Source organism: Trichomycterus rosablanca, chromosome 3 (assembly GCF_030014385.1).
Source record: "Trichomycterus rosablanca isolate fTriRos1 chromosome 3, fTriRos1.hap1, whole genome shotgun sequence".
Lineage (NCBI taxonomy): Eukaryota > Metazoa > Chordata > Actinopteri > Siluriformes > Trichomycteridae > Trichomycterus > Trichomycterus rosablanca.
Window position 1 is genome coordinate 32,469,169 of NC_085990.1, and position 17,070 is coordinate 32,486,238.

General features: G+C 39.4%; 1 protein-coding gene across 3 annotated transcripts in view; it reads left to right on the forward strand.

Moving 5' to 3' along the window:
- Window positions 1-15,398, forward strand: part of cul2 (cullin 2) — a 28,155-nt gene extending 12,757 nt beyond the window's left edge. For all 3 annotated transcript variants that reach the window (XM_062991180.1, XM_062991181.1, XM_062991182.1), the window contains exons 12-21: window positions 798-857; window positions 959-1,087; window positions 1,748-1,834; window positions 2,081-2,233; window positions 6,901-6,978; window positions 7,107-7,173; window positions 8,286-8,488; window positions 8,985-9,086; window positions 9,176-9,292; window positions 14,785-15,398. In XM_062991180.1, coding sequence (XP_062847250.1) covers window positions 798-857; window positions 959-1,087; window positions 1,748-1,834; window positions 2,081-2,233; window positions 6,901-6,978; window positions 7,107-7,173; window positions 8,286-8,488; window positions 8,985-9,086; window positions 9,176-9,292; window positions 14,785-14,916 — 1,128 coding nt within the window. In that variant the 3' untranslated portion in view covers window positions 14,917-15,398. The remainder of the gene's footprint in view (window positions 1-797; window positions 858-958; window positions 1,088-1,747; window positions 1,835-2,080; window positions 2,234-6,900; window positions 6,979-7,106; window positions 7,174-8,285; window positions 8,489-8,984; window positions 9,087-9,175; window positions 9,293-14,784) is intronic.
- Window positions 15,399-17,070: the final 1,672 nt, after the last annotated feature.

Here is a 17,070-nt window from a genome sequence, read left to right on the forward strand (position 1 = left end):
CACTGTGCCAGTGCTCACATGCTGCGTACTTACTTATTTGTGTTTCTTACTGTTATGTTTTTGAGCTAAAGGAAAATAAACTGTAGCAGATGTTAAAAAACATGAAAAACTTTTACAAGACAGTAACCGAATTGGGGTTTTAACCTGGCTTGCTGGAGCATTTGAGCACCAGCACTACCATGCCACTACCTTGCCCAGTTAGAGAAATAATACATTTAAAACATAACATATAGCTAGAAGTATCTGGACCCACGTAAATATTGAGTTATTGTGGTTTAGCCACATATATTGCTATAAGTTGTAGAAAATCAGTTGTTTTGAAGAAATGGTATGTTTTCAGTAGTAAAGATCGATTACATTTTCTTACATTCATGCCAATTAGCAATGCATTTTCCACAGTGATTTACAATTGTGATAACATACAGTCTAAGCAATTGAGGGTTAAGGGCCTTACCCATGGGCCAATCAGTGGCAATCTGGCAGTGGTAAGACTTGAACTAGCAACCTTCTTAGCACAAGTTCAGTCCTTTAACCATTGAACTACCACAGCCTTTAGAATGAATTTGAATGTTAATTAAGAGCCAAGCATTCTTATCCAGCATCTGTTCCTGACCTCACAAATGTGTTTTGAAAAAATTGTCACACATTTTCACAGACACACTCTTGTGTTAGTGTAAAGCCTTCCCAGGAAAGTGGAGGCTATTGTAGCTGCAAAGGGTAGCACTAACTCAGTATACCTCTCTTTGCTAAACTTATTTCTTTTAAAAGTGGCTGAATTGCTTTGTTTATATTTTTAGGCTTTGACTTCAGTAGTAAACTACAGAGAGCCAAAATCTATTTGCAAAGCACCTGAACTGGTGAGTGTGCCGCATTTTTGTTGTTAATTTAATAAAATAGATTCTCTTCACTCTGTGGCATCTAATATGTGCTTTTTGTGTTTGTATTTTTTGTGCTACAGCTTGCTAAGTACTGTGACAATCTGCTTAAGAAATCAGCAAAAGGGATGACAGAGAATGAGGTGGAGGATAAGCTGACAAGCTTCATCACTGTCTTCAAGTACATTGATGACAAAGATGTCTTTCAGAAGGTAATTTTCCAGAAAGAGTGTCAATACACAAATACATTTGCAACCAGTCTTATATTTTTCCTTTTACATAATATTAAATATCACATAGACATAAATCTAGGTACAAACAGAGAAAAGGTGAAAAAATATGACAGCAGAAGAGAGATCAGAACCATACTATCTGTTGGTTTATTTACATGTAAAGCATTTAACAGACACATTTATGCAAAGTGACTTGCAGTAATCAATTGCAATGCAACCAATTGCTCAGGAACCCACCAGTGGTAACTTGGCGGTGGTGGGACACAGCCTTTTGATCACTAGTTCACTGCTTTAATCACTGAGCTACTACTGCCCTTGCAAGGGTTCATTGTAGCTGTTGAAACTACAACCTCTGGCAATCCGATGGCAGTGCATGGCTCTACTGCGCTCTTTGAGACCCCTCCCCTGCCAGACATCCCTAAACAATGTCCAAAGATTGCACCATTGCTTCTGAATGGTGTTTTTTTTTTTGTTGATCTGATTGTAGGATGTATTTACATTTATACCCAACCAGTGAATTTTCAATACAATCCTGGATTTATGAGCATGTGTGAAATTGGTTGTAAAGTTCTATACCTTTTTTCTTGTTAGAATTGAGTCAAACTAATGTGCTCTTCTTCTTTTTGACCTTTATTACAGTTTTATGCTAGAATGCTTGCTAAGAGGTTAATACATGGGCTTTCCTTATCTATGGACTCGGAGGAAGCCATGATCAACAAACTGAAGGTAAATGAAGTGTTGCTTTGTAGTGTTTGACTCTTTTGAAGTGACCTATAATTCTGTACTCAAGTGACTCCAGAAATAAACCTTAGGAGATATGACTCAGCCTAATAACTGTTCTTTCTTATGCTCTCTCCCTGCACAACAGCTCTGCCATTATGACTAATTAATTGGAAAATTAAGTGGTTTGACAAAAGTGTGCATCTCTTCCAGTTTAATTGTTTTTCTGCTTTCTGTTTTTATCTTTTGCAGCAAGCATGTGGTTATGAGTTTACAAGCAAACTGCACAGAATGTACACAGACATGAGTGTTAGTGCCGACCTTAACAACAAATTCAACAACTTTATTAAAACCCAGGAGACCGTGGTGGACCTGGGCATCAGCTTTCAAATCTACGTATTACAGGTAATTTGATTTATTTGATCCATTGCGGATAAGATCTGGGGGGTTTTTCCCCAGTAGAACATTTATGGGTCTTTAGTTATAAACTATCAAAGAGACTCTCACACAAGACAACACAAGAAGACTTTTAACCTACCTTGCAACCATAAAAATAAAAATGAACATATAATATGGACCAAAATATGAAGACACATACAGTGTATCACAAAAGTGAGTACACCCCTCACATTTCTGCAGATATTTAAGTATATCTTTTCATGGGACAACACTGACAAAATGACACTTTGACACAATGAAAAGTAGTCTGTGTGCAGCTTATATAACAGTGTAAATTTTTTCTTCCCTCAAAATAACTCAATATACAGCCATTAATGTCTAAACCACCGGCAACAAAAGTGAGTACACCCCTTAGTGAAAGTTCCTGAAGTGTCAATATTTTGTGTGGCCACCATTATTTCCCAGAACTGCCTTAACTCTCCTGGGCATGGAGTTTACCAGAGCTTCACAGGTTGCCACTGGAATGCTTTTCCACTCCTCCATGACGACATCACGGAGCTGGTGGATATTCGAGACTTTGCGCTCCTCCACCTTCCGCTTGAGGATGCCCCAAAGATGTTCTATTGGGTTTAGGTCTGGAGACATGCTTGGCCAGTCCATCACCTTTACCCTCAGCCTCTTCAATAAAGCAGTGGTCGTCTTAGAGGTGTGTTTGGGGTCATTATCATGCTGGAACACTGCCCTGCGACCCAGTTTCCGGAGGGAGGGGATCATGCTCTGCTTCAGTATTTCACAGTACATATTGGAGTTCATGTGTCCCTCAATGAAATGTAACTCCCCAACACCTGCTGCACTCATGCAGCCCCAGACCATGGCATTCCCACCACCATGCTTGACTGTAGGCATGACACACTTATCTTTGTACTCCTCACCTGATTGCCGCCACACATGCTTGAGACCATCTGAACCAAACAAATTAATCTTGGTCTCATCAGACCATAGGACATGGTTCCAGTAATCCATGTCCTTTGTTGACATGTCTTCAGCAAACTGTTTGTGGGCTTTCTTGTGTAGAGACTTCAGAAGAGGCTTCCTTCTGGGGTGACAGCCATGCAGACCAATTTGATGTAGTGTGCGGCGTATGGTCTGAGCACTGACAGGCTGACCCCCCACCTTTTCAATCTCTGCAGCAATGCTGACAGCACTCCTGCGCCTATCTTTCAAAGACAGCAGTTGGATGTGACGCTGAGCACGTGCACTCAGCTTCTTTGGACGACCGACGCGAGGTCTGTTCTGAGTGGACCCTGCTCTTTTAAAACGCTGGATGATCTTGGCCACTGTGCTGCAGCTCAGTTTCAGGGTGTTGGCAATCTTCTTGTAGCCTTGGCCATCTTCATGTAGCGCAACAATTCATCTTTTAAGATCCTCAGAGAGTTCTTTGCCATGAGGTGCCATGTTGGAACTTTCAGTGACCACTATGAGAGAGTGTGAGAGCTGTACTACTAAATTGAACACACCTGCTCCCTATGCACACCTGAGACCTAGTAACACTAACGAGTCACATGACATTTTGGAGGGAAAATGACAAGCAGTGCTCAATTTGGACATTTAGGGGTGTAGTCTCTTAGGGGTGTACTCACTTTTGTTGCCGGTGGTTTAGACATTAATGGCTGTATATTGAGTTATTTTGAGGGAAGAATAAATTTACACTGTTATATAAGCTGCACACAGACTACTTTTCATTGTGTCAAAGTGTCATTTTGTCAGTGTTGTCCCATGAAAAGATATACTTAAATATCTGCAGAAATGTGAGGGGTGTACTCACTTTTGTGATACACTGTACATAATACCTATTACTGCCATTAAATGACACCAATGTGTTAAACATGGCGTTAAAACAAAAATAAATCAATAAATGGGTCTTTAGTTTGAGTTTATTGTTATAAGCAGCACTGCAGAAGAAGAGTGCATGTTATTCTGGTGATGTTATATAATGTGCAGCGTGTAATCACAAAGATCAGGTATACCAAAATAACATCATGCCTCTTTGGCCCTGATTTCCCAAGAGCTTGCATTGCTAAAAACTTCTCAACTGTTCAACGGTGGATCACAACTATTATTATTAATATTATTATTTCCATTATTATTAAAAATATGTACAAATGCATAGAAACTCTACTTTTTAAGGGTGCATAATATAGAATTGTCAATACAAATAAGGCTATTTTTAAGGCTTAAACCAGCAGAATGTAATTTTCTTGCAGTAGCTCCAACTAACTTTATTTACTACAGATGTGTGTGCATTTTTTTAAATTGAAAGCAATTTAATTGCCAAGTCTGTTGTATTATTTTATACAACTTATGTATACTTAACAATCCTGTTGAATAAATTATTTTATACAAATACATTGTATACATGGACAGTGATAGCATAGTGGTTAAGGCACTGGACAAGTAATCTAAAAGTCGGTTGTTTCAGCCCCACCGATTTTCAACAGTTGGGCTCCTGAGCAGGCCCCTTAACCCTTAAATGCTTGCATTCTATTGTCACAAGCTGCTTTGGTTAAAAGCGACTGCTAAAATGCCACGAATGTAAATCATACACACGTACAGTGGGGCCAAAGAGTATTTAGTCAGCCACTGATTGTGCAAGTTCTCCTACTTAGAAAGATGAGAGAGGTCTGTAATTTTCATCATAGGTACACTTCAACTATGGGAGACAAAATGAGAAAAAAAAATCCAGGAAATCCCATTGTAGGATTTTTAAAGAATTTATTTGTAAATTATGGTGGAAAATAAGTATTTGGTCAATAACAAACAAGCAAGATTTCTGGCTCTCACAGACCTGTAACTTCTTCTTTAAGAAGCTCTTCTGTCCTCCACTCGTTACCTGTATTAATGGCACCTGTTTGACCTCGTTATCTGTATAAAAGACACCTGTCCACAGCCTCAAACAGTCAGACTCCAAACTCAACCATGGCCAAGACCAAAGAGCTGTCGAAGGACACCAGGAAGAAAATTGTAGACCTGCACCAGGCTGGGAAGAGTAAATCTACAATAGGCAAGCAGGTTGGTGTAAATAAATCAACTGTGGGAGCAATTGTAAGAAAATGGAAGACATACAAGACCATTGATAATCTCCCTTGGGGTCAAGATCTCATCCCGTGGGGTCAAAATGATCATGAGAACGGTGAGCAAAAATCCCAGAACTACACAGAGGGACCTGATGAATGACCTGCAGAGAGCTGGGACCAAAGTAACAAAGGTTACCATCAGTAACACACTACGCCGAGAGGGACTCAAATCCTGCAGTGCCAGGCGTGTCCCCCTGCTTAAGTCAGTACATGTCCAGGCCCATCTAAAGTTTGCCAGAGAGCATATGGATGATCCAGAAGAGGATTGGGAGAATATCATGTGGTCAGATGAAACCAAAATGGAACTTTTTGGTAAAAACTCAACTCGTCGTGTTTGGAGGAAGAAGAAGAACCCAAGAACACCATACCTACTGTGAAGCATGGGGGTGGGAACATCATGCTTTGGGGCTGTTTTTCTGCAAAGGGGAGAGGACGACTGATCCGTGTTAAGGGAAGAATGAACGGGGCCATGTATCGTGAGATTTTAAGCCAAAACCTCCTTCCATCAGTGAGAGCATTGAAGATGGAACGTGGCTGGGTCTTCCAGCATGACAATGATCCCAAACACACCGCTCGGGCAACGAAGGAGTGGCTTCGTAAAAAGCATTTCAAGGTCCTGGAGTGGCCTAGCCAGTCTCCAGACCTCAACCCCATAGAAAATATGTGGAGTCCGTGTTGCCCAGCGACAGCCCCAAAACATCACTGCTGTAGAGGAGATCTGCATGGAGGAATGGGCCAAAATACCAGCTACAGTGTGTGCAAACCTGGTGAAGACTTACAGGAAACGTTTGACCTCTGTCATTGCCAACAAAGGTTATGTTACAAAGTATTGAGTTGAACTTTTGTTATTGACCAAATACTTATTTTCCACCATAATTTACAAATCAATTCTTTAAAAATCCTACAATGTGATTTCCTGGATTTTTTTTTCTCATTTTGTCTCTCATAGTTGAAGTGTACCTATGATGAAAATTACAGACCTCTCTCATCTTTCTAAGTAGGAGAACTTGCACAATCAGTGGCTGACTAAATACTTTTTGACCCCACTGTACTTAAAGTTACTAAAACCAAAAATATAATGAATATTGCTATATTGCAATATAATGAACACTGAATTTTTTTTTTTTATCCCCTTTTGGCTGCTCTTGTATTTTGGGGTCACCACAGTGGATCTGCTCCTCATACCTGATTTGGCACAATTTTAATGTCAGATGCCCCTTCTGACACGCTACTATTTTTATTAAGGCTTGGGACCAGCATTGAGAACACACTGACTTGTGCACCTCCCAATGTCTGGGCTGTTTTGGCCACCCCCTTTCTGACACTAGGCCATCATGTCCGTGCAGATGCCTGATAGCACAGCTGAGATTCAAATTCTAGGTCTCAGCTGTAGTGTGCTAGAGTGTTTTACAGATGTGCCACCTGGGCACCCAGTAAATACTAAAGGATACTGAAATGTATTATGAAATATATTTAAAAATAGTAAAAAAAAAATGCAGGGATAAATGCAAATAAGTTTGGGCTTATCTTGTGTTGCAGGCAGGTGCTTGGCCCCTCACACAGGTCCCTTCTTCCACGTTTGCAATCCCTCAGGAACTAGAGAAGAGTGTACAAATGGTGAGTTATAAAGCAGCAGTTCATCAGTGTCTTGTAGTAGTTCTTGTATTCTTTTAAGATACAGCAATCAGTCTTTTTTTCGTTGAAAATTAGTGCCAATAAATGACTCTTAAAATTCTTCTTCACAGTTTGAGCTGTTTTATAACCAGCATTTCAGTGGAAGGAAGCTGACCTGGCTACATTATCTCTGTACAGGTAAAGTGCTCAGAGACTGACTCAGCTGTGAACTGTATAATTCAAGGCCTTCAGAGCAGAGGTTTCTAACCGCACATCTCTAGGTCATTTAATCCCAGCTTGCACCAGTGAGGGAAATATTTGTCCTGCAGAGTACAGACTTGCTCTTTTAATCAACAACTTCTTTCTGCTGTGTATTAATTATGCTTGTAGCTTGCTGTGCTGCTGATGCTCTTATTTATGAGGTTATTAAAACCACAAGTGCAGATTGGACTTTTAGACTCTCTCTGTGTGTTTGTGTGTGAAATGTTTCCCCTTTATTTCCCAATGTAGTAATTTCCAGTTCTCAGTTGCGAATATACTCGTGTAGGCACCCGAGTTGGTCCCGGAGTATGCACATCGTAGCAGAGAAAGACCCTTTAAACATGGCCAATTGTGTTTGTGTAGAGTCTGGCTAGGTTGGTGTCTCTGCTTAGATTTAAACACTGAATTAAATGTGTTTAAAATAACTTGTAACATGCATGTTTCCTGGCACTGCAAGCCTGATCAGGATTAAGCAGTGGGTATAGTTAATGAATGAATGATTTTTTTTATTTTTTTATTTTGAATCACATAAAAACATGACAACAGTTTACACATATGACAATAGTTTAGATTCCTTTACAATGTGATTAAACTTTTACCGTTTTATTAACAAACTCAAAATCAAAACTCAAAATTAAAACTTGTGGTGATACAGAAACGAAGCAGCAACTTCTTAATAAAATAAAAGATCAGAGCAAAAACATATTTATAGAAAAGAGGGGAATGAATGAATGGTTTTAATGAATTTAGGGTAGTTTAGGGTAGATCTGATGCATATAATTTCTTTAAATGAACAAATGGATGTTACTATTCAGTGTCACTGCAGTTCTGTTCTTTTTATGTGACTGACATTTAAGACTTGCTAAAGGATGTTTGTGTAACTGTTTTGTTCTGGAAAGTAGCAGAGTTGTTTGGAAATGTTAAAGGTATTTGTTAGCACCAGATATACTGATTCAGGATGATTCAGAATTGCCCAAGATGTTATCATCAAAGTTCAGTGGAATACTTTAAGGTATCTTGATAAAGGATTTTACATTTTCTCCACTCAGGTGAAGTAAAGATGAACTACTTGTCCAAACCTTATGTGGCCATGGTTACCACGTATCAAATGGCAGTGCTGCTGGCTTTTAATAACAGCGAGACAGTAAGTCATAAGGAGCTGCAGGACAGCACGCAAATGAACGAGAAGGAGCTGCAGAAGACCATTAAGTCGCTGTTGGATGTCAAGATGATCAACCATGACTCTCAAAAAGTAAGACTGCCTCAATGCTTCTCAAACTTCTAATGCACATGATGCCGTTTTATATTTAGTGACAATTATTGTTGGACGAAACCACTTTTTATCATTCATCTGATTGACAATGAACACTGGTGGTGTGTAGTTCAGTGTGTGGGACAGCGGGAGCCTAGTGAGTAGAGCTTTGGGCTATCAATCAAATGGTTGAGAGTTTGAATCCAGGCTTTACCATTCAGCGGCTGACCCTGCGCTCTGACCCCAGCTTCCAAACGAGCTGGGATATGAGAAAAAATCATTTTGTTGTACTGTACACCTGTATGTGTATTTATGACAAATTAAAACATTCTATTCTATTCAGTGATTTGAACACTATAATTTTTTCTGTCCTTTGATATTTATCAAACTAGCTGGATTGTAATCTTGTGTCATTGTGTACATGGTTTGTTGTTTGTTAGTTTATATAAGCTGCAAACATTATTCTTTCTGTTAACATTTTCTTGCTTACTTTCAGGAGGAAATTGAGTCCGAGTCCACTTTCTCATTAAATATGAGTTTCACAAGTAAAAGAACCAAGTTTAAGATCACAACATCAATGCAGCGGGACACACCACAGGTATTATACTCCAGACATTGGCACAGTCATTCACTATATCTTATCCCGTGGCCTCTCTGTATAACTGTTTCTGTGTGTGTCAATGTTAGGAGGTGGAACAGACGAGGAGTGCTGTGGACGAAGACAGAAAAATGTATTTACAGGCTGCTATAGTGAGGATCATGAAAGCCAGGAAAATACTGAGACACAATGCGCTCATACAAGAAGTAAGTATTATTCCTTCCTAGAAACTCTCATTCTCACTTTCTCTCTCTTTCTGCTAATGTGCATTTATTTAATCAGCATGTGTTGTATATGTTACGTATAATTATGTGGTGATAGTTTAGAAATAACATAAAACAAGGATCTCTTAAAGCAAACAAACAAAAGGGGTTTAACCAGTAACTGACTGTAATTAACTGACAACAGACTATTAAATAAACAAGCATATAGCAACTCATTAATACCTAAACCCATCACAGAGTCCCATTTTAAAACAACAGCATAACTGAACATGGCAGTAATGTAGAACAGTAACATGAACATAAAACACCTTAAGCAGAACAAGTTTAGTATTCAGCAGTTTATTACAAGCCCTAACTAAACATGCAAATCAAAAAATGGAAATGCAGTCGGTACATATTTCATTTTCATGTTTTACTACTGCTTCATCCTGGTCAGGGTTGTGGTGGCTCCGGTTTTTCTGGAATCACTGGGCTTAATGCAATAACACACCCCAGACAGGACAACAATCCATCAATCCTCAACCACCCCTCTTCCTTCTCCAGATGTTGGTCCATCAAGACATGACTAGCAGCCAATAGCACTGCTGGGGATTTGAACCTTGGATCCCACAAGTAGTGGGCTAATGTAATTTAAATAATATTTTTTGCTTAATACTGGAGCATGATGCAAAACATCTACATTGTTTAAGTGGAAAAATAGCTTCTGCCTTTAACACTTAGTGGTAGCTCTATGGTTAAGGTATTGGACAAATTTTTACATACTGGATCAGTCGAGGCCCGAGTTAACAGCATTGGCCTTTAGTACTGCTGGTTATCAGGGTACTGATGAAAAGTATTCTAGTGTTGGGCTAAGGAGGGGTAGGGGAAAAGGAGAGGGGGAAAGAATGTTCTACAGCAGAGAGAGGGGCGGAAGGATGAGAAGGTCGAGGTGAGAGTAGGAATACTGAGCATGGGCACTATGAGAGCTAGCTGATATGATAGAGAGGAGAAGAGCTGACATACTATGTGTGCAGGAGACCAAGTGAAATGGAAGTGTGGCTAGGAGCATTGGAGATGTGTTTAAAATGTTCTACCATGGTGTTGATTGGAGGAAAAATGGATAGGGGTAATCTTGAAGAATGTAGTGGAGGTGAAAAGAGTGCCCGAAGCTCGAAATTGATGGTGTGCTAATGCAGGTCATCAGTACATATACCCTATAAGTGGGTTGTTGAGAGGGTTGTGATTGGAGCTGACCTAAACAGGCATCTTAGGGAATTGATTAGAGGTGATGAGAGGTGTTGGGTAGGTATAGTGTTAAGGACAGGAATAAGAAAGGACAGATGGTGGTATGTTTTGCAGAAAGGATAGAATGACTAGTGAACTCACATTTAAAGAAGGAGGAATACAGGTAAGGTGCACATAGGTGGACTACACTAAAGAGCCAGAAAAACTGATACAAAAGGGGACTCTAGTGACTGTTGGTGGCTCCATAATGGTATGGGGTTTGTTTAGCTGGCATTCCATGGGACCCCTGGTACGTCTACAAACGTCTCTGACAGGTCAACTCTGTTACACCTGTTCATGTCCTTCATTCATTTGGATGGGTTTGGCTTCTTCCATCAGGCCAATGCGCCAACACACACGTCTAGAGATGCCAAATTATGGTTAGAGGAACACTCATCTGAGTTTGGGGTTTTTCCATTCCCACCCAAGTCACCAGATTTCACAAAAATCCTGGAATTGGCTAATTCTGGAACACTGAAATCGTACACCCTGGATTACAATAGAAATGTGGACTGTGGAACTTATGGTGTTTATTGCTTACAGAATATTTCCTGAGCTTGTGGAGTCCATGCCTTGTCAGATTTCTGCAGTCCTACGCTCCCATGGAGGACCTACCAAGTATTAGACTAGTGTACCAGTTTTCTGGCACTTTAGTGTATATTCTATGCAAGAGAGAACAAAACTGGATTATGGATGCTTTATATATGGATCAGCCAGAAAATCATACAGAGCCTTAACACAATACATCACTTGGGATCAGAATTGTCCTAGGAGCATACCGCACCTCTCCCATCCAAAGCCTCTACATAGAAGCACAAGAACCCTCACTGGAACTCAGAAGACTAAAACTAGCATTGCAATATACAGTCAGAACCATGAGCAACCCAAGAAACCCAGTAAATAGAACCATACACCCACCACTTCCTCCAACTCGATACAACAGACAAAATAACATACAACCATTTGGGACTCGAATCAAACCATATCTTGAGGACTTAAAGCTGAATTCAAATATAATGGCCCAGAGCCCCAACAATACCATACCTCCGTGGGAAATCAGAAAATCAAACATCATACATCAATGATTTTCTTAAAATTAAAGAAAAATACCCACTCCACCTTGCAATCTATACAGATGGATCCAAAACTACTGACCAGACAACAGCAGCCATATACGCAAAAGGATATACAAACAAAGACAAACTACCCCAACAATGCTCAATTTACAGTGCAGAAGCCGACGCCATACTTATGGCATTAAAATATGCAGAAAAAGAACAAAAGCACAAAATACTAATTTGCACAGATTCTAAATCATGCCTCAAAGCACTACAATCATACACATCAGACCATCCTATCATTAGTAACATACAGTAGTGTTCAAAATAATAGCAGTCCAACACCATTAACCTGATAAATCACTGTTTTTAGTAGAAATGCTATTTCTACATAGCAAAAAATTCACTTGAAAGTGTAGTAGAGTAATGAAAACAAAACAAACCCAACAATTAGGACATGCATGCCACTCATTCTGAGTAATCGAAGCATTGATTGAAAGGGGCTTGTTCAAAATAATAGCAGTGAGGAGTTCAATGTTCACTTGGTGAAGTCATTCATTCTGCAGAAGAACGGGTGTCAGTTTTGGCCCTTATTTAATGTAGGAGGGTGGCAAATGTTGCACAGGTTGGTCATAGCACATTTCCTTCTGAAATACTGGGTAAAATGGGTTGTTCCAGACATTGTTCTGATGAACAGCGTACTTTGATTAAAAAGTTGATTGTAGAGAGAAAAAACATACAGAGAAGTGCAGCAAATTATAGGCTGCTCAGCTAAAATGATCTCAAATGCCTTGAAGTGACAACCAAAACCTGAAAGATATGGAAGGAAGCGTGGAACTACTGTTCAATTGGATCGAAGATTAGCCAAAATAGCAAATACTCAGTCAATGATCACCTCTAGAAAGATCAAGGAACATCTGAAGTTACCAGTGAGTACAGAAGATGATTAAGTGAAGCCAATTTACCAGCAAGAATTCCTTGCAAAGTCCCGTTGTTAAGAAAAAGACGTTTCCTGAATGGGTTAACATTTGCCAAGGAACACATTGACTGGTCCAAAGAGAAATGGCTGAACATTTTGTGGACTGGTGAAAGCAAAATTGTTCTTTTTGGGTCTAGTGGCCGTAGACAGTATGTCAGACGACCCCCAAGCACTGAATTCAAGCCAAAGTTCACTGTGAAGACAGTAAAGCACAGTGGTACAAAATTATGATATGGGGATGTTTCTCATACCATGGTGTTACTAGTTATCACATACGAGGGATCATGGATCAATTTAAATATATCAGAATACTTGAGCAGATCATGTTGCCCTATGTCGAAGAAGAAATGCCCTTAAAATGGGTGTTTCAACATGACAATGACCCAAAACATCTTGGTTACAGACAAACAAGACTGAGGTAATAGAGTGACCAGCCCAATCCCCTGACTTCAATCCCAGAGAGAACTTGTGGGCTGATATCTGAAACGTGTTTTTTTTAGGCAAAGCCCAAAATTGCAGAAGAACTGTGGAATGTAGTCTAATCATCCTGGACTGGAATACCTGTTCAGAGGTGCCAGAAGTTGGTTGACTCCATGCAACACAGATCTCGGAAACAATTGTTCTGCCACTAAATATTAGTTCAGTAATTTAAAGTAAAGTGAAACCTCAAACATTTTTTCATGTTATAGATACATTTTTTGAGTTTTTAAAGAAAAATGCTGCACTGCTATTATTTTGAACAGCCTAATATTCATTTTTCTTAATTTTCTGTAAAGGATTGACACAAACTGACTAAATTTTGTTAATGTTTTGATTTAGAATTGAAAGTGTAGTATTTTCAGTGCGTTTGCATTTATGGAAATAAAAGTTATTTTAATGATTTTGTGCTTTATTCGCTTTTTTAAAATCACTGCTTTTTTTGAACACCACTGTACAATAGACAATCAGCATTTTAACAGAGCAAGAATATGACATACAACTATGCTGGGTACCAGGACACAGTGGAATTACAGGAAATGAAAAAGCAGACCAAGTAGCTAGAGGAAAAACAAGACAAAATACAACGAACATCAAAATCCCATCAACCGACTTAAAAGCATCAATAAATCTCTACATCAAAAGAAAATGGCTAAATGAATGGAATACCCAGCTCACCAATCAACTATATGAAATACACCCAAACGTTAATGCCAAGCCAAGAATTCACCAGGGACGACGCATAGACCAGGTCATATACACGAGGTGCCGAATCGGCCACTCCAGAATAACCCACCAACACCTGATAAAAGGAGAAAACCCCCCAACTTGTGAAACCTGCCAAACACCTATATCAATAAAACACATCTTGATAGAATGCCCAAAATACACTAAAGAAAGAGAACAAGCACACATGCCAGAAACTATCAAAGAGACTCTCACAAAAGACAACACAAGAAGACTTTTAACCTATCTTGCAACCATAAAAATAAAAATGAACATATAATATGGAGCAAAATATGAAGACACATACATAATACTTATTACTGCCATTAAATGACACCAATGTGTTAAACATGGTGTTAAAACTTAAATAAATAAATAAATTCTATGCAAGAGACGCAGCCTGAGAGAGACTGGAGACTGTAAGGTGGTGGCAGGGAAGAGTGTAGCAGCATAGTCATCTTAAAGGTGATGAGAAAGAGTTAATCAGATGATGGAGGTTAAAGGAAGAAAACTGGTGTGGAATTCAGAGACTATGTGAGACAGGAGCTAGGTGCTGGTAAGAGGGAGCAAGACAACTGGGCAACGACCACAAAAGTGATGAAGGAACCAGCTAGGCATTGTGTGACATCTGTGCAGTGGAAGGAAGAAAACGAGACTTGATGGTGGAATTAGTAAGTGCAGGAAAGTTGCAGAGGAGGAAGAAAGAGGCTTCTGGATTTTGCACAAACTTGGACAGCCAGGATTTCATGTAGATTCATGTACATTTTACAATGTATGAGCTTTTACTCAAATTGTACATAATGAGAGTGAAGCTAATCCACCAAACCATGAATTCAAACAGGAGCATTTTTGCATTTTGTGTTTTTATGGTGTAACATGGGTGGATCCCATTTTTGTTATTAAAATGCCTGTATGGTCAAATAGTAGCTAAGGTTTTTTGTGTCTGACTTTTCTTTATTTTTTCATCCAAGGTGATAAACCAGTCCAAAGCTCGTTTCAACCCCAGTATCAGCATGATAAAGAAGTGCATTGAGGTGCTTATCGACAAGCAGTACATAGAGCGGAGCCAGACCTCTGCGGACGAGTACAGCTATGTGGCGTGAAAAAAGCCACCTGGTGGACAAAAGCAAACCATGTCTTATTTTAAGCTGCAGCTGGCTCAGACTGTCTCCCTTTAAGATGATACAGGACTGTGCCTCCACCTGAGGAGGGGAGGGGGAGAAGGGCCTTCAAGTAACCAGGCAGCCATAAACACCCGCACCTCCCTCCGGCCCAAACCTTTTCTGATTTTATGCTGTTTACAACATCACCAGTGCCACGCCACGTGCGTCAACGGGAAAAAAGAGAAAATGCCTATAGCTATTAAAGCGTGAGCTACTAATACACTTTTAAACAATGTAGTCATAACCCAGAATCCAGGCGAGCAATCGGATGGGTGGAAATGTGTCTGAATTTTAAAAATAGTGTCTGAGAAATACAACCATGTTTCTTTTTTCTCACGTTTGAAGTTGTAGTGTGTTTTTCTTTTTTTAATGTATTAAAACGAGAGGAAAAAAGACTATTGTAATAAAACTGTTCAACTGTATTTACTTTCATGTACAAATTAGGAGACAAACAAAACCTGCTGCTTGTCAAACAAATAAATGAAAAAACTCCCTGTTGTGTAAATCTTTTAAAAAAATTTAGTAAGCAGGTCACATACAGTTTATTGAAAAGTAATCAAAAAAAACCCTGCACCAAAAGTATTTTTTACATTGCTTGTCTTGTTAAAAAAGTGAAAGAAAAAAATATTTATTTACTCTTTCATTGTCACTAATTGTGTCATCCTGTTCAGCATTACTGTGTCCAAGGGCGCTCTTGACAGGGCACCACCATACTTACCACACAAGGTCTGCAATCAAAAAAAGTCACCATGACCCATGCTGCTGTGTCACTATAAACAAAAGTTGTACATTTTTCTACTTTCATATAATTATTGGAATCAAATTTATTTAGTTTGTGTACCGTGTAAGGCATTTTGGAACTATTTCGGGACTAAGGATAATTAGCCTCTCAAAAACCACTTCCTTACTCACCACCAAGTTCAGCAGTGGACTTTAAGAACACTTTTGAGAAGTCACTGCCCAACACTGCCTGAATAGCAGAAGAAAGTGGCTGTGACTTAAGTTGTGGTAAACTGTGGTCAACCATATCTAAGGAAGTGTTGCACCAAAAGGGTGTTACAAGACTTATAAAAAACAATACAATATAAACAAGAATCTGCTATTTGAGGTACAAAGAAATGGCCGCTTGGGTGGCTCAGCAGTAAAACATACTGCCCACCTGGGCTGACATTTTAAATTCACTTTAACTTCAAGAATCTCAGCTCTGCTAAGGGATTTCTCATAACTGCTGCAATCATGGTCTCTGCTGGCTGATCAATGGAGGGTAATGGGGTTTGGTGCATGACCATCCATGCTCTATACAAATCCCTTAATGAACCCACCTTGTTCAGCTGAAAAGATGCTATTAGCTACTGCACACATGTAGGATGGGCATATGTTAGTTCTTGCACTCCTCATTTAAGAGTGGAGGTCAGCAGCGGTAGAGGCAAAATATGATCAGGTAATTGGACATGATAATGCTTTAGCTGACCTGGTAATTTTATTTTGTATATACAAACAAAATATGACGCCCGCAACAAAAGTTGGTATGGGCAAAATAAGAGTGAAAAGTTTATAGAATATTATATAATTATTATATAATTACACCATATTAAAACATTCCAATTTGTCTTTTACCATCTTCTGTGCATAATGTTATTAAAAGATTCAGTGAATCTGAAGAAATCTCAGTAAGTGTATAAAATTGCTGGTAACTACTGTTAAATGTGCATGACCTTCAAGACCCAACATGGCATTGCATGATAAACTGTCCTGCTATCGTGATACAGTTACTTGCTATTCTCTGCCAAAATGACAGTGTGCTCTGGGCCCAAGCTCATATAACATGGGCTCATGGGCAGAGACAGTGGAAACATTCTGTGGCCAGATGAGTCCATTATTAGGGAAAACTGACATAATGTGCCAAAGACTGAAAGAACCATCCAGACTGTTATGGTATGGGCGACTTGCATATGTGTGGTACCACTGACAGATTTGAGAGATGCAAATGCTGCCATCAAGGAAACATTTTTCCCCTGGGATGTCCATGTCCTGGATTATTTTAGCAAGACAATACCAGGTCTCATTCTGCACACATGACAACATTGTATGTGG